Below are 22,614 nucleotides of genomic sequence, written 5' to 3' on the forward strand. Positions count from 1 at the left end.
GAGTATAACCCTCAGCTTTTTAATGGGATGTTGCATTCATGGCAGCTGCTAATGGCTCTGTGGATTTACTAAGAAGGTGAGAGGTTGGGTAAGAAGGTGGTGAGACAGACTTGCAGTCAGTTTTTCTCCAGCTTTGTTATCAAAGAATTCTAGAATCACAGAATGGTCTGGGTTGGAGTAGATGTTAAAGATCGTCTCATTCCAACCTTCTGCCGTGGGCAGGGACACTTTCCACTAGACCAGGTTGCTCAGAGCCCCATCCAACCTGTCCTTGAGCAGTGCAAGGGATGGGACATCCACAACTTCCCTGGGCAACCTGTGCCAGGGCCTCAACATTCTTACATTAAAGAATTTCTTCATAACATCTAATATAAACCTCTCCTCTGTCAATTTAAAGCCATTCCCCCTTGTCCTGTCACTGCATACCCTTGTTAAAAAGTCCCTCTCATGCTTTTCTATAAACTACCTTTAGGTAGTTTAGTGCTTTAGTTTAGTGCTACAAGGTCACCCTGGAGCCTTTCCTTCTCAAGGCAGAACAACCTCAGCTCTCTCAGCCTGTCCTTATAGGAGAAAAACTCCAGCCTTCTGATGATCTTTGTGGTCTCTCCTGGACCCACTCTTAAGAGGTCCAAAATTTCTCACAATTTCCTGTGGTGATGACTCCAGAGCAGGATGCAGGTCTCCAGGTCTCACAAGGGCAGAGCAGAGGCTCAGAATCATCGCCCTTGACCTGCTGGCCACATTGCCTTTGATGCAGCCCAGGATGCAATTGGCTTTCTGGGCTACAAACACACGCTGTTGGCTCATGTCAAGTTTTTCATCCACCAGAACCCTCAAGTCCTCCTCCACAGGGCTCCACTCAGTGGGTCTCAGCCGGTACTCGTATCTGGGACCAAACTCAGATGTAGCACCTTACACTTGGACTTGTCGAGCCTCGTGAGGTTCTCATGAGCCCATTTATCTCTAGAGCAATCATTTTTGGTCTAGATGTGGGATGACCAGGAGCATGGTGTGATGCTTTGGTGCTTGGATCATCTCTCCTGGCTCCTTGGGCAGCTGCATCCCTCTGCAGAGGGAACTGAGCAGCAGGGAAGGGACTGGGTGTCTTTTGCTTGTCCTTACTGAGCCAAACTTGGTTAAAAACTCTCACTTTGACCTTTAGAGTTCTCTGACTCCTCTAGAAAGCACCCCAGAAGTGGCTGGGGAAGCTGGACCACTTGGAGTCAAGCCCAAAACTTTGCTTTCCAGGCAGGAATGCAGTAATAGGAGACAACTGGGATATAGGGCTCAGTGGTTTTGATAGTTGTTGTCTTGGCCCGAAATACTGCTCCCCTCACCTGTGTCTTGCCCTACACCCAGATCTTTCCAACAGGACACTGTCAGGGCAGGGCTGGAGCTGAGCTGTGGCAGAGCCCAGCCCCTTACCCTCTCTCAGTGACAGCAACTGTGTCTGCACCAAATGCTTTTGGCAGCTGCAGATCACAGAGCTGTATTTCAGACTTTTGGGATGTGGGACAAACAGAGGAGAATCTAGAGCAGGAAGTTGGATGGCACTGCTCTCCTAATATCACAGAAGTGACAGTTCTCTTTGGAAAGTTAAAGGCAACCACATTTTACCCAGGATGACAGAAGATGAGCCCAACAAGTCTGTCAAAAGATAAACAGAAAAAGTGAACAATGTTCGAGCTTGAGGCTGTTCCCCTGCTGATGCATTGGCCTTCATTAAATGGTTAAATACCCTTTTTATTCTCTTACCTAAGCTCCAGAGGCTAAATGTGAGCAGACAGCTGCAGGAGGAAGGTGAGGAGGAGAAGGATTTAGGGCTTTTGGACTACAGTTTTCTGATTTGGTTTCTGGCCCGAGGCACTGACTTCTCCCTCAGCCCCCCGTCACTGGCTTCAGAACTGGTCCAGTCTGGAAGTGCAACCAGCACTTATTAGCCCAGTCTCAGCTGTTAGGAAAGGTGCTTTGCTCCAACATAGCTCAGACTTCAAGAAATATTTCTGTTTTTCCGAAAGTGAAATGTGCAGATCTGTGGTGTAAGGTCTACTTAGTCTCAGGCATGCTACAAGCACAGTGCCTTTCTTATACTGGACTCATTTTAAAGGCAAACAACAAGAAACATGGTTCGTTTATTGCATAGACCTCTATACCACTTCCCTCCCAAAACAAACAAACAAACAAACAAACACCCAAAAAACACCAAGGGAAAAAAAAAAACAAGTCTTGAAATTGCTGCAGATAAGCAATATTCTTCACTACAGGCAGCTGGCAAACCTGTTTTCTCTTGGTTGCACAAGAGAGGGGTTTATTTTTTTCAGCTTTCTCGATTCTCCTCAACTTTCTATTCCTTTCCCCACTTTCATACATAAATTTACATGAAAAAAAAAGTAGACTTTCAAGATTTTACTTATTAACATTGAATCCTTAATTGCCCACAATCAAATGACTGTATGAGAAACAAGAAATCTTGGTGGGATCTGTGATGAGAAAATAATATAATACAAATTTTGTTGGTGGAGAAACCAAGACACAAATATTCAATGTTTTAATGTCTTTAGCTCATTCTGCTCCAGAAAGAAGAAACAGAATCAAGGCCACAGAGTATTCCAAGGTTTCAGCTCTGCTCCACTGCACTGAGGAAGCAGGCCAACCCTGGCCATCCTTGAGCGATTTTATCTCACCTAAGTTCTTTTGTTTCCAGGCATCCTGTTCTTCAAAAGCACGACTGATCTGTCTATAGATAATACACACACTGTACTGCCCTGTGCATCTTGAATCTGGGTGCAGATTATGCAGGTCACTTCTTCTACAGTTGCAAGAGTGGCTGGTGCCTACTTATGGGGAGCTTGCATCTGAAACTGCACAAATGTAATACTGGGGAGTAAAATTCATAATTTGTTTTCCCTTTCCATCCTATTTACAAATAAATTAATCTGTAGAAAGAAAATTAAATACTTATGCAGTAAAGAACTATTGCTTCTATGTATGCTTATTAGAAGAATACTTGTTGATATTATTTTCCTCTAAGCACCCCCTCATAACAACAGGATGATTTTTCCTTTGAATTTTCTTTTATTTGGTAGTTTTTTATGCACCTGCAAAGATAAACCTCCCCTTTGACATTCCAGTCTCCTGAGTTACCAGCTGAGAAACCACATAAGAAAAAATTGACAATTTTTGAGTCAAACTTAAAAAAACCCAAACCCAACAACAACAAAAAATCCCACTGAAAATTAAATATCCCCACATGGCTTTATCTGTTTTCAAATTTTATAGCAACTAAGGTTAAGTTCAGGACAAACGAACCAGCATTTTCCAGCAGTCAAAATCTGTAGAGATTTCAGACCAGATTGACTCCATTTGGGATCTAAGGAGAGATATCTGTTTTCATTAAAAATTTTATTTTAATAAATCTTATCAGTTTTACCCAAAAAGCTCAGAACATTTTACAGCCACTGATTACAACCTTAGTGAAACTCCTTGGGTAAGAGTAATACATGCCTAGAGGAGCACAATCTGTAAACATCCACAGATTATTCTCAAAAATAAGTAACAGATCACCCGTGTACCCTATGACCACATGCCAGTAGTAATTTCCCAAAAGCTATTAAAGCTATTAAAGTTTTGAGTTAAAAAATAGAGGGAAATCAGTGTTGTCATTACAATTTTCCTGATGTGTGGGAGTTAGAAGGGAGCTCCTGGTGAAATGCAAACAGCTGGCAGTGGGGGCTGTGAGGGTTTAATTCTGAGGTCTGCTAATTCTATGGGACTGACTTATATTTTTAATTTTTTTAAGAAGTAATATTTTATGCATAAGGGACTGAGGGAAAAATAAGTGGTTTCTCCAAGGATCTGGCCTAAATGGGATAAAAGTTCATTTCCTGAACTTCCTCTCCTGATATAGTCACAAGATTATCATTTCTTGTAATTAGAAATGTGATGATTGTGTGAGGTTTTGTTTGTTTGGGGTTTTTAATTTTTTACAGTTTGATCCTTTCAAATAGAGAAAGATATTTCTTTTTTTTTTTTTTTTTTTTTTTTTTTTTTTTTTTTTCCTAAGAAGAAAGGTATTAAATCTGACTGCTCAAACTACCGTGGTATTACTCTGCTCTCCATTGCTGGCAAAATCCTGGCAAGAATACTCTTGAACAGACTAATACCCACTATAGCTGAAGGGATCCTACCTGAAAGTCAGTGTGGTTTCAGAGCCAACAGAAGCACCACAGACATGGTATTTGTTCTCAGACAACTGCAAGAGAAATGTAGGGAACAGAACAAAGGTCTTTATGTAACCTTTGTCGACCTCACCAAGGCTTTTGATACTGTGAGCAGAAAAGGTCTATGGCAGATTTTGGAACGTTTAGGTTGTCCCCCCAAGTTCCTTAAAATGATCATCTCACTTCATGAGGATCAGCACGGCCAAGTCAGGTATGGCAACACACTTTCTGAGCCCTTTTTAATTAAGAATGGTGTGAAACAAGGCTGCGTTCTCGCTCCTACCTTATTCACAATCTTTTTCAGCATGATGCTCCAAAGGGCCACAGCAGACCTCGACGATCAGGACGGTATCTACATTCGATATCGTACTGATGGAAGCCTGTTCAATCTAAGGCGTCTGAAGGCCCACACCAAGACCCTAAACCATCTTGTTCGGGAGCTGCTTTATGCTGATGATGCCGCCCTTGTTGCCCACACAGAAGCAGCTCTGCAACATTTAACATCCTGCTTTGCAGATGCTGCTGAGCTCTTTGGGCTGGAAGTCAGCCTAAAGAAGACAGAGGTTCTCCATCAACCTGCACCTCAGGAAGTCTTCCATCATCCCCATATCACCATTGGCGAATCAGAGCTCAAATCAGTCCAACAGTTTAATTACCTAGGTAGCCTCATCTCCTCGGATGGCAAGATTGACGGGGAGATAGACAACAGGTTGGCAAAGGCATACAGTGCTTTCGGAAAACTCCACAAAAGAGTATGGCGTAATAAACACTTGAAGAAAAGCACAAAGATCAGTGTTTACAAAGCCATAGTGCTGTCTACTCTCTTGTATGGTTCCGAATCATGGGTCATCTACCGCCACCACCTGCGTCTCCTAGAACGCTTCCATCAGCGCTGCCTCCGTACAATCTTAAACATCCACTGGTCAGATTATGTGACCAATACATCTGTTCTTGAGCAAGCAGCAGTCACAAGTGTAGAGGCCATGCTGATGAGAACACAGCTGCGTTGGGCAGGGCACGTCTCAAGGATGAAGGACCACCGCCTCCCTAAGATCTTGCTCTATGGTGAACTTGCCACTGGCTGCCGCAAGAGAGGAGCCCCGAAGAAAAGATACAAGGACTCCCTGAAACAACATCTCAGCCTTGGCCATATTGATCACCATAATTGGTCCACTCTGGCCTCAAATCGGGAGGCTTGGAGACACAGCATCTATAACGCAGCGGAAGCCTTTGAGAACACACGCAGGATCTCTCTCGAGGAGAAAAGGCAACGCAGGAAGAACCGTGTCTTGCTGAATACTTCATCTAAGGAGTCTTTCTGTTGTGCCTTTTGCAACCGGATATGTCTGTCACGTATTGGCCTCATAAGTCACCAACGTGCCTGTAACAAATGTGGATAAAGCCTTCCCAAATCTTCGTTCGCGAAGCCCAGCCATGATGATTTCTTTTTTTTCCAAGGAAGACTCAGATCCCAATCTTCTAATTTTCCCCCCATTCTACTAAAACCTAAAATTCATGAAAAAAAAAAAAGTTTAGTTTACCAAAACCAAACCAAACCAAAATTAAAAATTCAAAAAGGTTATTTCTTTTTCGGGGAAGTCTAATCTCAAAGAGAACATAATGTTATTTTAAACTGCCCTGAAGTATTTTTTCTGATTTGCTTCAGTAACACATCTGAATTAACATTTATCAAGGCTAATCCATTTGTTATGCTAAGGAACTGCCATCTCATTTATACGTGAGAGAATTGTCCAAAGATAAAATAAACAGGGAATGGTTATTTAATATTTTGTGCTATACAGAAACCAAGAGGTGCCACATCCAGTTCCCCAACAGGGAGTTCAAAAGAAGCAGAAAGTTCAGAACTTACCACAAGTGCAGTTCATTCCAAAATAAATGTAAGTTACAGAGGCCAAGAGTATAAATCAGAAAGGCATGGACACAAATTCATAGAAGGTAACCATGACTGTTGGAAATAATTGAGTACAACCTCTGACTCAGAAAGTTCTTAAATTTTGATTGTTGATATCTTGCAGGCTATAACAAAGGGAAAAAAATGCAGTTTTCAATGCAGTTTACTGTACTATGTGTCCACAGACGGCTGCTGTAATAACTGGGAGACTCCTTTGAAGGATAAAGACATTGAATCATAGAATCATGGAATGGTATGGGTTGGAAAGGACCTTAAAGATCATCTCGTTCCAACTCCCCTGCCATGGGCAGGGACATCTTCCACTAGACCAGGTTGCTCAGAGCCCCATCCAACCTGACCTTGAACACTTCCGGGGATGGGGTGTCCACAATTTATCAGGACAAACTGTTACAGTGCCTCACCATCCATGATCTCATGGATAAGGTCATCAAAAGGCCAGCTCAAAAAAAAAACCATAAAACATTTCACTGATAATATTAATAGTCCTGCACTCATGTTAATCCTCTTGGACATGCACCCATTACCTCTTTTGACCTTTTTTATCCTAAATCCAATTAAAAGCTAAGGTTAACATACCGGATAAGGATCTAAATGTTGATATTAAATCAACGCTATTAAATAGTCTGAATGGACATGTAAGTAAACAAGTTTCATACAAAAAAACATGTTTGCAGAAATAATTATAAGAAATAAATACAAAAAAAAAGAAAGATGTAACAAACTGACCTGGTATTGCTAATAAAAATTATCTTCAAGCATAATGTACTTCAGAAAGCATTAGAGGGACCTCAGCAGTTTGTAAGCCTTCCGCTTAAACTTCCCTCAGCATACTGAGGACATTTTGGCATGCTGCCCAAAAAAGGTTTTTGTTTTACAGTGCTATGTGAAATCAATTTCCATAAAACCAACAGATTAAAATCCCTTCTCTGCTGTAAAAGCAAAAGATAAATAAATAAAAAAGGCATTAAAAAGCGCTTTTCTTTAAACCTTTGAAAGCTTTGTTAATATTCAAACGAGGAGTTTTTCATGTGCAGGCAACATTTGTTTAAGCTTCTCTCTCTGATACCACAGCAATCATTTTTTATTTCTGCTTCTTGAGCCTTGCCAGCAGACCAGGGCAGATAGCATCACTCAATAACAGCTCTTATGGGATGGCCTTTTTGCCAGTATTTATATGTAACAAACAGCACTTCTGAGCTACAGGCAAGGCAGGGATTTTCATTTAACCTTCTGAAAGTTGTCCAATTCCTAACTTTTCTGGTGTTGCACACCTCGCTCTGTTTCACACCAGAACCTCACATGTTGTTTGAGTATAACAAGTATTGCTGAACCTTTCTTTTGTCTTATCTCTTTAGCTTAAGTATCATTGCAGAATTCAAGAAATATTTGCACAACACTCTCAGGCACATGGTGTGATTTTTGGGTGTCCAGGAGTTGGATTTCAGTGATCCTTGTGGGTCCCTTACAGCTCAGGATATTCTATGATTCTTTTTTTATATGTATGCTTCTGTACAGCAGACAGTGCTCTAATCTGTCCTTAAAAACTGAATCAGGTGTAGATATCAACGAATTAGGCTGATCTGAGCTGAAGTGGCCACGTGATGCACATCTACACAGAGGAACGATCTCAGACTGGAAAGTGTTCCCAGCATGAATAGTACTGCCCTGTGGCTTTTAGTTCTGGCATGTTATGGTTTTAAGATGTTTCTTGTGCTCTCCATTCTGGAAGTTTTTATTCTTTCAAGGAGACCAGGTCTCCTGGATATGACGTAATTTGGGATGCCTGGATGGGCATCAGGTACCTGTGGATGGTGATCCCAGTCTGAGAGCTGTAACACAAACTCAAGTGGCATTATCCCTGCACTTTGTATGAAGAGCAAATGTGTTTTCCTTCTTGCTCTGCACTTCATTATTTTAGTTCCACCTTTGCCTACATGTTTTTAAAGAACACTTCTGGTTGCTTGCATCACTATTTGGACTCAGTAATTTGACTCCTTGTATTCACCCCAAGTAGCCTGATTTCCCTCTTGAAATCTTGATACAGTTTATATACAGCACATGTTCTCTGAGGGACAAACTGTGGGGTTATCTCATTTAAATCCAGTTGCTGATGAGGCCTCTCTTTAAAGTCCACAATAAGAAATAAGTACTTTGAAGGTACAAGTCCCCTGATCTATTTGATATCACTGCTTCAGAAAGAGGTGACTCATATTGTGGAAATGCCAATTCCTCTCCAGTGAATATAAAGGCAACCTATATCATTAGCTGGGGGTGTACTTTTGCTCAGATTAACCCAGAGCATGAGCCCCTGGCTGTGCATCAGGACTCTAGTGGGCTTGAGGCTGAGTAAACTCCAGTCAAGGAATTCCACTCTTAATGGGTTCATGGTCTAAGATAGGAGACATACAGATACAGCCAGAAAGGAACACTGGCCATAATAATCAGCACTGAGAGGTAATGACCACAACACCAAAACAACTTACATTCTGTCAGAATTTTGAGGAAGAATTTGGATAACAGCGAATTCATGTTGCACCAAGGATATGGAAGAACATTTCCCAGATGAGTGGACTGCATCCAGCAAAAACAAATGTAGCTTTGGGGCTGTAGTCTTGTCATTTGCTGCTGGAAGCTAATGTCACAGGACAGTGAGAAGTGGGAACTAAACTTCCAATCTATAATAAGTTTGGGATGAGCTATAGAAGATATTGATAGATAAGAGAGGTCACGCACAACTCAAAGAGAAGGGCAATGTAGTTAAAGCAAGAGAGAAAGATGTTGCATCCATCAAGGTGCAAATTGATGAGAAGTTGGGTAAGAGTATTTATCTGTGTGGATAGATGGAAAGGTTGTGTTGGTGAGATGTTATGCTGGAAAATGATCTGTATGACAGCAGAGAAAAGAATGAGTTAAAGGTAACACTCAAACCACTCATCTGAATGTCTAGGAAACAAACTTGAGCTAGTGATGTCCAGCACACTGGACAATGATCATTTTCAAGAGAAACATGAATTTACAGTGTCAACTTGAAATTAATAAAAGCAAAACCCAGCACCACCAAAAGTGTAATATTTTCTAAGGAGGGAAATAATACTGGGACAACAATGACTCTTCTCTAACAATATTCCTTTAATTAGTTTTTCTTCTCAATTTTTCTTCTTATAGTTTTGCTCGTCCAGGGAAAGGTTCTTGGCTTGGTAAAGGCAACCTGGAGGCGGGACCAGACCAGTCCAGTATGTCTTTAGAAAATCTAGTGTTTGGAGCTGGCTACTGCAAACCCACTTCTTCAGAGGTAAGAAGAATGAAAATGATGTCTTACTTCCATTGGATCACTCCGGGTGTCCCTATTACCTGTGGAGAACTTGTCATGGTTGTGTATTTCTAGTAGAGGGATTTTGTTGGAAGAGGAAACCCTCAAACATTTCTGCATGAACTAGCTGGCATTTGGATATACAGTCCCTTGGTGTTCAGCCCCCATTTCAGAAAGTTCAAGATATGTGGATATATACCCCCATTGCCAATGGTACTTTTAAGACAGGATTCACCTGATCAGGTACCTGCTTGAAGGTGAAATTAATTATTCAGGAAGAGGCCTTGGCTCTCAGGTTTTGTGTATGACAGCCAGAGGACTTTAGTCATTATTAAGGATGTCGTAAAGGAAGGTTTTGTGTCCTGAGAATTGAGTATTGTGTGTGTTGGTTGTGGCGTGTTCTACACATTGCATTACCCATGGCAGGTCTCACAGTTAGTGTGTGCCTTTGATCTTACTACTTACCACAGGTGAAGAGGAGAGCTCATTGTGCAATTTTTAGTAGAAAGTTGTTTGTTTGAAAAATAATGATTAATTGGGTTTTTTTTGTTGTTTTGTTCCTTTTTTTTTTCTTCCTTTTTTTTTTTTAAACGCTTGCTGTGGAGTGTTTTGTTGTGGCTATGTTTTGTTTTTCTTTTTTTTCTTTTTTGTCAGAAACATTTCCTCAGATCTAGAAACTCAACCCAAAATATTGCAATAATTAACCTGTTAGGAAACCATGATTCAAGGTTTCTGAATAACATGCTACCCTCAACTTCCCTCAAGCTTTCTTGTCAAAGCTGTTTTTATAAATATTTAGAACATCCAAGCCTAGAGTGGCTGGTGCAGAAGAACTACCAGGGCTGAGAGAATGTTTGGCCTGAGGCTGCTATCTGAAACATTGGGTCAGTGTATGCTTTTGGCAAACAAACTGACCTCAACCTCTGTCTCTCTGGTAGGCAGTCACATCACAGACATTTAAATAGCTGATTCAAATATTTCTTTTGTAGATTAATCTGTGTACATCTCTGTACATCACACAAGAGAGATTTCTTTCGAGAGTGGTGCCTACTTTTCATTATCCTCTGGACAGATCTCTATTGTAAGAAGAGAGATGGAAAGGCTAACTCTGCACTCCCATTTTTGCTTTTAGTCTCCCTGGAAAAATCTTGTTCTGTTGTGATTAGGAAAAACCTTATTGCTTTCCCAAATTTCTTCCTTAGCTGGACACTATTTTCTATCCATCTCTGTTGACTAATTGTCTTTTTTTTGGTTTGGTTGTGGTTTTTTTTTAATGAGGTGTGGTTTTTTGTTTGCTCGGTTTTTTGTTTAGTTGTGGGGGTTTTTTTGTTTTGTTTTGTGTTGGGTTTTTTTGTTTGTTGGTTTGGTTTGGTTTGGTTTAGGTTTTTTTGTGACAATATAATTGTGGTGAGCTGACCCTGATTGGAAGTCAGGTGCCCACCAAGCCACTCTATCCCTTCCCTCCTTAATTAGACAGGGTAGGATGAAGGAACTTTGTGGGTAAAGTCAGTTTAATGAAGCAAACCCAAGAGCCATGTGTTGAAGCAAAGGAAACTGAAAGATTTATTCTCTCCTTCCCATCAGCAGGTGATGTCCAGCCACCTCCTAGGAAGTGGGGCTTCAGTAGTGTAGTAGTTTCTCTGGAAGACAAATGTCATAATAGTGAATGCTCCCCCTTTTCCTCCTTTTTCTTAGCTTTCATTGCTCAGCAGATGTCATGTGAAATGGAACATCCCTTTGGTCAATTTGGGTCAGCTGTCCCAGCTATGTCTCCTCCCAAGATCTGCACACTCCCATCCTACTGATGGGGAGTGGAATGTTGGAGAGACAACACTGATGCTGTGCCAGCTCTGCCCAGCAGTAACCAAAACACTGCTGTGACACCAATACCTTTATAGCTACCAATGCACAGCACAGGCTGTGAAGGCTGCCATGGGGAGAGCTAACTCCATCCCAGTCAGACCCCATACAATAATTATTATCTTGGCAGGTGACTTACGACATACCAAAATGAAAGGGCTCTCTCAAGAACTGGCTTTAGCACACTGCTGCCCTGCAGTCATCAGAATGCCACACACCAAACCATCATAAATAAAATGCTGCACAGCCTATGTGGTCAGATGTGCATTTGCTTAGCTTCAGAAACCTCCATAAGTCATGGCATCTGTTCTTGAACTGAGCATTTTAATTTAATAGAATGTGATGGCCTTTTTACCTATGCTATCCATGATGTATGATAATGAGCAAAGGCTATTTCTCTTAGATTAACATAAAAAAAAAAATTCAGAGCTAAAAAGAACCTATTGTGAGAGTAAACCTAATTCCAAACAAGGGCCATGTGACTGCTGGTTTATATGGGACTTTATATCAAACCATAAGGGATTGAAGGAAGGGGAGAAATATTAACTCTTATGGTGTTACAATGCTTTTCACTGGGTCAAGTTTTCTTCCCTTTGCAACCTTGCAGATTCCATTCCAGATTGTTTGAATATGTTTGTTAAATGTAACTTCAACTGGACTATAGACATTTCCAGATTTGGGAAATTTTGCAGTCACTGCCACTGGGCATGAGAATGGACCCTACTCTTTTCATTAGATGAAAAAAAAAAGCCTGCAGACCTCTCTGCTCACTTTTTACATATTTTTATTTGGACCTTGCCTGCTGCATGTTCAAATTATTAACTGTTGAATATCTTAACTCAAAATATACCACAGTTATATTTTTGTTTGTAAACTTCTCTGATTCAATGCAACTGGCTAGATCTAGGCTAGGACAATTAATGTATCTCATCTTCCAATGCTGACAAAGCTTCACTGGGAGGCAGGACATAGGAACATTAAAGGGATGTTGGTTAGTTCCTTTCTATGTCATAAACTTCCATGAAACAGTTAATGTTGGTCTGTCCTGGTTTTTCTTTTGTTTTGTTCTGTTTTCATCTCTGCAGATCTGAGTTTGGATCCTTCTATTTTTCATGTACATTTCTGTGTTTTTCTTGATCTGAGAAGTCTTTAGGCTTAAGGTCTTAAAATACATCTCATGAGCAAGTGTATTCTGTTTAGTATCTTTTCTAGGGAACTGAATCTCATTATTCAGTTTACTGCAGGACTGCAAATAACCAAGACTTTCTTATTCAAACTTTAGCTATTGTGAGTAAACCTAAAAGAGCTTTTTTCTCTGACAGATGCAGATAGATTATTTTTCCAGAATACTTTCCAGAATATTACATTTGAGCAGAAGCTTGTAAGGGGTAAAAACTCTAAATCATTTCTATTGTACTCTTTTCCTGAGGTCTAGATGTAAACCCCCACAAAATAGTAGTTTCTTGTGTCTGAGGCACTAACTCCACAGTTTATTCAGTTTCATAGGTTTGACATAAATTGTACAAATCTGTGAAGCAGCCTAGCTCCCAAAAATAAATTTTGTTCTCACTAGTATCATGATATGAAGTAGATGGACTAGTGGCATGGTCTATTTGGTTTATGTGGCAAGGTTTTGGTACCAGAGAGAGATGGGATGAGGGGAGGCTTCTTTCCAGAGAAACAAGAACCTTCCACCACATTATATAGAAACAACTCCAACTGGTTCCAAGGTGGACCCACTACTGGCCAAAGCTGAGCCCATCAGCAACAGCTGTAGAACCACTTTGATAACATTTAAGAAAGGGTAAAAACCGCTGTCCAGCAGCTGTGAGACAGAAGAGTGAGAAAATGGGAAAGAAAAAACTATCCAAGCACCAATGTCAGTGAAGTAGGAAAAGAGGAGTTGCTCCAGGTGTCAGAGCAGATTTCCCTTCAACCTATGATAAAGACACAGATTATCCCACTGCAGCCTTGGAGAGCCCCATGTCAGAGCAGGTGACTGTGCCCTGGAGGAAGGTGGTTTTAGATTTAGTTCTCATTCTACTCTGTTTAATTGGTAATAAGTTCTATTAATTCCACCCAGCAGAGTCTGTTTTGGCCATAGCAGTAATTGGTCAGTGATCTCCCAGTCCTTACTTTGACTCTTGAGCTTTTTGTTGTGTTTTTTTCTCTCTCCTGTTGAAGAAGGGGAGTGGTACAGTGGCTTGGTCCACCCACACCATACGGTTCAGATGAGATTTGAGCATAGTAGTGTAGTGACTGGATTTACAGTAGTGCTAATCCCTCGGGAAAACCAGAAATGTGTTGAAATCTGGAGTTATGACTACCAAGTTATGTTTCTTAGACATCCCTTGAAGACAAAGCAGAAGACACTCACCTTGACATGTCATCTCTAGGTCATGCTTTCCATTTTCCCTCTTTCTTCCTTATAAAACATGGATGCATCAGAGAGTTAATTCTCTTTTTAGGCCCACAGAGTGACTGCGGAAGTGCTCATCCTGTTTACATCATTGACTTGCTTTTCCCTTACTGAAAACGCAAGTGACTGCCTAAAGAAAGTCCATATCAATCAGCTCTTTTTGTCTCTTCCTGAGCTAATTTTCAGCATTTGGGCTGCTGAGGTGCCACTGCTTAATAATAGATCCTGAAGGCTCCTCGTTCTGCACTTCTGACTTCTCAGTGCAGACTAATTAAATGTCAGCAGCTCTGGACTGTACATGCACATTTTCCCTAGTTCTCCCCAAGTGACTTCTGAACATCACTGACAGTTTCCTCATCTCCTGGCTTAGCAGAGTAGTTATAATAATTAATCCTATTTAAACCTTGGTAATTTTTTTTATTTTTTTTTAAAGTCTTCCTGTCTCTTCCCAGTCCTCTACTCGGCAAAGGGGGATCTTCCCTTTCTCCATTCCTCCTTTCCTCTCTCTCTAATACTTTCTGTCTATCTATACAACACTCTTCCTTTCAAGCACAGTTAAGACAACAAAGATATTTATTATTGAAATAATATTTTTTTGTTGTCAGATAAATACAAAGGAAGACACTTTAGTGGTCAAAAAACTAGTAGAGAATAACCTACAGAATAATAAAATGTGCTAGGACTTTCTCAAATTGTCTTCAGCTCATAACCTATTCTCACGGGGAATATACATCACAGTAGGTGTGTTCAAAATAGGATCATATCTACTGCGTTCTTGGGAGATCTAGTGGAATGAAGTAGCCTCATGAGCTGTGTGTGACTAGCTTCCCTAGGGGGCATCTGAATTCCCTTTTGGGTCTACTAAATTGTTTTTTCCTGTGAGAAGTTCAAGGGGTTTTTTTTGGATGTTACAAGATTTGTATCTCAATGCCGCACTGACTCATGCTTTCAGGTGATCTCAACAGCCATAAGAGATGGACACTGAAAAATTTCAACAGCTACTGCATCTACAAAAAAATAAAACATTCCTTGCAGAACTGCAAATTGAGTGGTCACTTACACTTCAGGATTCTTATGTCTTACTCAGTACAATAAACCTCTTCTCTATCCACTGTTGTCAGGTTGGTTTAATGTCTTTGTAATATTGTGCATCAAATGCCTGCTGTGTTATAATCAAGTTGAGTCAATGACATTCTGGGAATTATTAATAAACTGTACTCACAGTAATCTGATTTTCATTTGGCTAGCAGTTGCACTGCAGATAAATTGACTTCTAAGTAGTCAGATTGATTAATCATATGACTTCCCATTAATAACGTGCTGATGTTTGATGAGAAGTGTTCTTCTTTCATCTAGCATTGAGGTAGCAATCCCAAAAGACTTGAAGTTTATGCCTGGTATAACACAAGGAGTGTCATTCAAATAAAATTTCATTGATTATAAGAGTTCTTTTCCACAGACAGTTTGCTAATATTTTCATCTTTTCAGCAACATATGCAAAACCTAACCTAGCACCAAAACATTATTCAAACCCACATTTTTATGTCACATAGGAGTAATCTGTGGTTTAGTCTTCTTTTTTTCTGTATAGTTATGGCATTTTGATCAAATAGTTTACTTTTTCATCTCTTGAAGAAGGAAGACCCTGAGATTAGGTCAGCGGGTAAGAGCATGGTGTTAAAAACACCAAGGCTGTGGATTTTATATGTACGGGCCATTCCCTGAAGAGTTGGATTCAATGATCCTTGTGAGTCCCTTCCAACTCAGAATGTTCTGTGATTCTGTGAAGGCTGTGCATCAGAGAAGAGCCCAGATAGGGCCCATTGTGGGAACTGTAATACGTCCTGAAATCCCAGTTTGACTGGAAGGAGACCATAGCTGCAAAAGTCATTCATCTACAGACAAAGGAACCTTAATGTAAAGACTCATGTTATCCTTTTCTTTTTCTCTTTCTGTATTTATTATACTGACACAGAATCCATCTTTCTAACGTTATTCAATTGTTTCTTCTTTTTTTTTCCTGGTACTTGCTATGTACTGACAAAATTTTATGAGAGATATAGAGAGAAGGAGAGAAAGGGAGAGGGGGAAAGGGGAAGGCTGAGGGAGAAGGTGTGGGTGAAGGAAAGCAAGGACAAAAAGAAGTGTTAATTTTATAAAAGAACTAAAATTCTGAAAAGGACTAAAACTCTCCTGTTTCTTTTGAATGAAAGGATGATGTGAATTTTGCTTTTTTTCCCTCCCTTTTCAAAAAACTTGCAGAGATTCTCTATCTCCTGGTAGAAATAAAAAAGGGACCTGATGTGTCTGGAGGGCTTTGAAGTTGCCAAAACTTTATTTCATTTCTTTTTTTGTTGTTTTTCTTAACTTTGTACCAAGGGCGATGTTTTACAAGCAATGTCTAATTATTTACAAACTCAAAGCATTGTTAAGATTCTGATTTTACCAATTTAGAACTTGAGCGTGTAAGATCCCTGGAAGTGTTCAAGGCCTGGAGCTTTAAGCAACTTAGTCTAGTGGAAGGTGTCCCTGCTCATGGCAGGATGTCGGAACCAGATGATCTTTAGGGTCCTGTCCAACCGAAACCATGCTATGGTTCTAAGATAGTTGATACATATAATTTAACTTCTTTTTTTTTTTTCTTAATAAAAAAAAATTAAAATCCTAATATTTAAAATAACTTTTATTTGTAATTACTCCATGTAGCTAATCCAGACTGCAGAAGTGCAGTGTACCTCAGAATTTCATCTGGAATTGTTAATTTTACATGGAAATGGCTTTAGTTTTCATGTCAGACTTCTCTGCTTTGGTGTGTGTAATGGCAGGCATTTCTTTCATGTGTTTTTAATGGGTGGTTTTAAAAGATTCCTTGGGTGTCTTGCTGATGCAATGGTGATTAGTTGTGATTGGGACTTCAGCGTATGTCCAACACATAATTATTCTAAAGCAGTAAGAGAGCTGATATAGTGCTCTTTATAAGGTATAATGACAAGTATCTTTAATCAGTGTGTTCAGGGTACCATTTGTGATAATTACTGATGAGGTCTTTAATCTTCCATCGCCTGAAGATAAATGGCTGATCTTTAGAAAGAACTAAAAGGTTTTCTAGCTGTAGCAGAAAACATGGTAACTAATAATGTGACAATAACTGGTTTGTTTAATCATTGGCATATTTCTTTTCTGTGGTCGTTACTTTTTGATCTGGCATATGCAGAGTACAGCAAGGTAATGATCTGCATTATGATAGAGCTCAAAACAGAGATTAATTTGGGTTTAGGCCTAAAACATGGTGTTGAAAAAGCTCTCCAACATTTTTGTTGTGGGTGTTCAATGAAAATGTTATGAAATCATCTGGAGATTCTTGTGAGAATTCAGATAGGAGGGTGATGGAGTCTTTTTCTGGACAAAATATTCAGGAATTGCTCATATTGGACTGAAAATGTATTCCTCTTGTAAAGCATTAGAATTTACCTAGAAGTTACATTTTTCAATTCGGTTTTTTACTATTTTTTGCTTATGTATTGGGAAGAATCAGTCTGCTGCATTCTCTTTCCAAATCTTCCTATTTCTCTGCAGACCACTGTGAAAAAGTAAATCACACCTAGACTTGTATAACTGAAAACAGTTTTATTATGGTTAATTTAGAGAGTTGTGAATAGGGTGGTAAAAGTCAGACCAAGCATGGAGAATTTCTTTCTCTTTTACAACTGCCATTACAGTGATATACTGAAGAATTTATTTAGCTCCTCTCACCAAAATTTCTCACTTTGGGGCTGAAATCCACTGGTGTGGTTTGTACAGTCATTTACTTGGCCGACATTCTTGCAATTCAAGTTTTTCCTCTGTACTGATTTCAGCTTTGATTTTTCAGGAAATTTATAGGAGGGGGCTTGGGAGATATGTTTTGTTTTGTTTTTTTTTTTTTTCCTTCCTTTCCTGAAGTGCAGGGGCAGCAGGAACAGCCTTTCTGCTCCTCACTTCAGGAATGAGACTTGGCTGTTCTCTACCTTTTGAAAGAGCACTCTATGATTCACTTTTTCTTTCTTGTCAGTATTTTTTCCCAGTGGTACTTGGTTGAAAAATCATGTTCATACACCCTAAAGAACACTACAATAATTCCTACTGACTGATGATGAGAGAATTCTTGAAGGGAGACCTAATCAACTCTCATAACTTCTGAGCTGATGGCCTTTCCAGCAGGAGCAGAAATGCCAACAACATCACAGTCCAGATCCGTCATCTGGAAGCCAACCCTTTGCTATTGGCAAGTATCCCAGACAGCAGCTCTGGGACTGAGGAATGAGAAAAGAGATTCCCTCTTTTTCCAACCGCTTTGTCTTGTTTTGTGGAAACAAATCTTCAAGTGACAGCAAAAGCCTATACCTCTGTTCACAGTTATCATGTCTGTCCTAATGATCCAAGAAACAGTTTCACAGCTGATAAGAATTAAAAGTTTTGGTGCAGTGCTTGGCAGGAACACTTAGAAGTGCAGTCCCTGCAATTTCAGTTTGTGCAAAAACGACTGACACTGCGCCAGTGTCCACTCCAAGGATCAGACAAGTTTCAGTAGTTCTGACAAAAAGAAAAGAATAGGCTAAGAAAATAGAGATGGGTCAGTGTGTTATGATTCTCAAAAGTATTGCCGAATGGAGACAGAGGTGAATTACATTAGACAGAAGTTCAGCTAATATAGATAAAGCAATTTTTTTAAAGTTTCATGGAAAGATAAGAGTAATTTTAGAAGATCTTCAGTACAAGAATAACTTCTGAAGATGACTTAACCACGTGTTCTGAATCTGTATTCAAGTGTTGTGATGAGTGGCAAAAAAACCCCATAACAATTTAGATTATAATTGGGTAATGCTTTGAGGAAGCTCTTTGCATAACCAGGAAAAGTGTGTAAGTATTCATGCAGTTACATATATGAGTATTTAGATAAGAATATGGGTCTAAAGATTTGTTTAGGGTAAGCCAGACACAGTCACGTGTGTATGAGCTTCCACTACTTCTTTGACTAGCATAAACCTTGAGAAATCAAGTTTCCAGTCAGCCAGATTTTACAGCATTACTCTTTGTCCTATCGCAACAGGCCCCACCAAAAAGTCTGTCCCTAGGCAAAAGCAACTGTCATGTCTCAGGTTTTTATTGATGCAATCAACAATGTCTCTGTTGGAATAAGGTCTACCTGGCATTAGTAGACAGAGTTGGTTGATGAGAAGCAGGGGGGAAAGGCTGAGCAGTACAGAGGGGAGCACCCCAAAGCAGTGTTAAGTCATATTTTTTGCAGGTGAAAAACTCTGTTTTTGATCTATGTATTGGGTTTCTTTTGTAAACAAATACAGTTTGACTCCAGGGCTGTCAGTCAGTCAATCTCTTTCTCCTCTACTAAACTCATTAAAAGTATTTTATTTAAAACCATAAAGTGAAGGCCTGCAGAATAAATGGTAAGCTACTCATAGCTCATGAAATTTGATTTTCTCTGAGTGTAAATTACTTGAGGGCTGGTATATATACTATGCATAATACTGGAGGTATCTACTAGGCTAGGAAAATGAACCTGTGCAAATATAATGGTTATACAAATTTATACAGTTCCAGCTATTCAAAAGTGGCCCATTTTATAGCAGTAAATTGTAGCAGATTAATGTAATTGCCTTAAAGTTATATACCCTGGAAAGTTTCTGATTAGCCATTACTTCTCTTTCAGTGTTAAAATACAAATTGTTGATTTCTGTAGGGATAAAAAGGACTGTATATTGTTTTATAGTTGACTTTGCGATTTGATGTATGTTTGCATGCATGTGAAAGGCCTATAAATGATTCATTACCTGAGAGTATCATAAGTGAAGAGTTCAGGAACGTGGCATAATGACAGGATTAGACGTTGAGCTGTTTCCTGGCAGCAAAAGGCATAGAAACCACATCCTCCCCCCACATCAAAGAAACCAGAGCAGCATTACAGCATCTGGGCCAAAGAGCAGCAATTTTTGTGCAGACTTATTGTTTGCAAGAAGGAAGGTGCCTTTAAGACAAGCTCTAAATGATTTTTCTGGGTGTCATTGGTTGAAATAAAATAATACTCATTAAAAACAGGCCTTGAAATGTTTCTAAAAGAAAAGTATAATGGAACCCATTTGATCACTTTGAAGACTCAATTACCTGAAGTGAATCCCTGAGTGATGGGATTCTCTGAGCTGCAGAATTATCTTCAGCAAAATGACTGGGGAAGGAATGGAACATGGATTTGACTTAGTTTTACAAGCAACCTCGAAGTAGAGTCTTTCAAGAGATCTTCTGCTGATTATCTTTTGCAATACAATAATGGAAAAAATTCAGGTAACCTGAAAAATAGCACATTTAGACCCAATAAAGGAATTATCACCTTCCCATTTCTGTAGACCATAAGAGAGCTGGTGTAACACATCGCCGGAAGGTGCTTCTGTGAACTTTGTAGGATTTGACATGATTGTGCAAAGTGACAGCACTGACAGTTCCTGAAGTCCTTGTTCTGAAAGGATGGGAACTGTGAGGGCTGTGGCATAAACCAATACTTGGGCAACTTAAGGAAGACTTTGTCTGAAGGCATGCAATTTCTGCAGCTGGCAGGGCTTAGCCTTATATTTGTTTTCTTTACTTCTGTCCTGTCGGTGAGTATTTGATACTTGACTGTGATCGGTTGTAAAGCACAAGACTTGCTGGATTTCTCTCCTGATCCAGTTTGACAGAGTCTATGCAAGTCAACATATTTTACTCACCTCTTTGGGGAAAAATGAGAAGTCAATCATGAACCAAGTAGAAACACTGGGATATGCAAGAGCATTTGTAAATAATAATAATAATAATAATAATAATAATAATAATAATAATAATAATAATAATAATAATAATTTAAAAAAACAATGCTATCAAGAGAGATATGATTTCTTCCCACTTACATATGAATCATAGGAACCTACTTGGTAACACTTGTGGCTGTGTAACAGACTGAAGGAAACAATAAAATAAAAAATCTGCCTTAGTAACAAAATGTCAAACTACTTAAAAAATGAACCCATAAAGGTTGAAGTAATTTGTCACTGTCAAAAGACAGCTAAATATTTCCTTTTTAGCTATTGTTTGACATTGTTGCTAATGTTTAAATTTACCAAGCTGAGGAAGAGATCAGAAATAGTGTTGTCAGTGTTTTATTTTTTATCTCCATTTGCAAAGACAAAGCTAATTAACCAGCATGCAGCAACTGCTCTGATTATAGACATCTCCACAGTGAATTCTGGGCAAAACTCTCAAATAAATAGATTGGGGTGGGCACGGATGGCGCCACATCTCTTCTCTCCTATGAGATGCCGTGTGATCAAGAACCAAAATGACCCACTAGGAACCTGTTTTCAGATAGTACCTATTGTAAAAGAAGCCAAGACTGAGGGAACAGAATGCCAGGTTTCAAAGTGTCCACCTGCAGTAGTAGCTTGGAAAGCAAATGGTGAAATTTATAAGCATCCTGTTTACAGGCAGGATTAACAGCATATCACAAATCCCAAGGGGCTAATGTCCCTATACCCTTTATATTAAAATAATTTACAAGTCTTCTTGGTGGCACCACGTTGCAAGACTGTAGATATATGTTCCCCACATCTAATACCAGTGAGCGTTGATTAAAGCAAAGGGTCAGGCCATCAGATTGATGGGGAATATAGACAAATATACATTTTTTTTTTTTATTTTTTTTTGTGTGTGTGTCTGGCCTCTTTGAATTCTAGGTTTCTCAAGAAAAACAAATATATCCTATTTTATACTGCATTTATATGATGCTTGAATAATGGTCCTCACATTTTGCTTGTAGCAGCATCAAACTCATAAAGTCCTTTTTGACAAAATACAAACAGGAAATGAGGAAATTCATCACCTCATTTAAGTGGGACTTGATTTTTTATCATCCCTTTAATATCCTTCCTGTACTTTTGTCCTGTCTGGTTCTTTATATATTCTTTTCTTTGGACAAGAGGATCCCTGTCTTTGCCTTTGAGTCTTTCCTTCTTAGCAAATTCTGCTTCTACTTGTAAGTTTTACACCAGTCATGAAATAAGAGGTACAGAAACAAAATACTACTTAGAGCAGCCAGCAATCCATCTTCTCCCATTTCTCATTACACATATTCTAAAGAAAGATTCCATTCTTATGCCTCCATCTAATTTCTCCTTCTCTATACATGGGGATCCAAGTCCACTTTGTCATCAAATTCCCCACTTGCTAGCTGTGGGTGCTGCTTGTCTCTGCTCAGCTTAAAAGTAAGGCTGATCCATAGTCAGTGGGCTGCACCAGTGAGCTCACTTTATAATTCAAATATTTTTCTCTAACTCAAGTTACTGCTGCGCATAACTTGAGCATGATTTGTGTACCCGTAGGGTCATAAGTACCAGAACATCCTGGCTGATATATTTTACTGCACCTTCAGATTCAAAATAAACAATAAGCTTAGTCTTCAAGACAAACAAATTTTTCAGGCTGCAATAACACTAAAACCCCATCCTTTATCTTATGACAAGTTGGTGTTCCTGTGTTTGAAGTAAATAATTCTTCCTCAATATATGGACATATTTGTAGCTGAGAACAGTTTTATTTTAAGAGAGTAGCGAGATGTCAAGTGGTTGGGTGTTTTAGGTTTAAAAGTAATAATACTATACCTTAGAAATAGAACGCATCAAATACTTGATCCCTTTGATATTTAATTTTGAAGCAATTTCTGTGAACATTTTGGGAAGGTAAAAAAGGAACCAAACTTCAGAAAGCCCGAAATTGAGTAGCAGTGGTACAAGTGCAGTGAGACTGGTGTTATTTCTAAAATTTGAATGGAATGCCAGTGATGTAGAGTCAG

The 22,614-nt window shown here is 39.4% G+C and overlaps 1 protein-coding gene across 4 annotated transcripts in view; it reads left to right on the top strand.

Moving 5' to 3' along the window:
• The window catches only part of FAM135B (family with sequence similarity 135 member B), a 200,128-nt gene that overhangs the window by 133,896 nt on the left and 43,618 nt on the right, over positions 1-22,614 (top strand). For 3 of the 4 annotated variants that reach the window (XM_032695734.1, XM_032695726.1, XM_032695743.1), the window contains one exon: positions 9,319-9,445. In XM_032695734.1, coding sequence (XP_032551625.1) covers positions 9,319-9,445 — 127 coding nt within the window. Of the gene's footprint in view, positions 1-8,871; positions 8,946-9,318; positions 9,446-22,614 lie in introns of those variants that run through there. The other variant, XM_032695751.1, reaches the window with a different exon arrangement.

Source organism: Chiroxiphia lanceolata, chromosome 1, assembly GCF_009829145.1.
Source record: "Chiroxiphia lanceolata isolate bChiLan1 chromosome 1, bChiLan1.pri, whole genome shotgun sequence".
Classification (NCBI taxonomy): domain Eukaryota; kingdom Metazoa; phylum Chordata; class Aves; order Passeriformes; family Pipridae; genus Chiroxiphia; species Chiroxiphia lanceolata.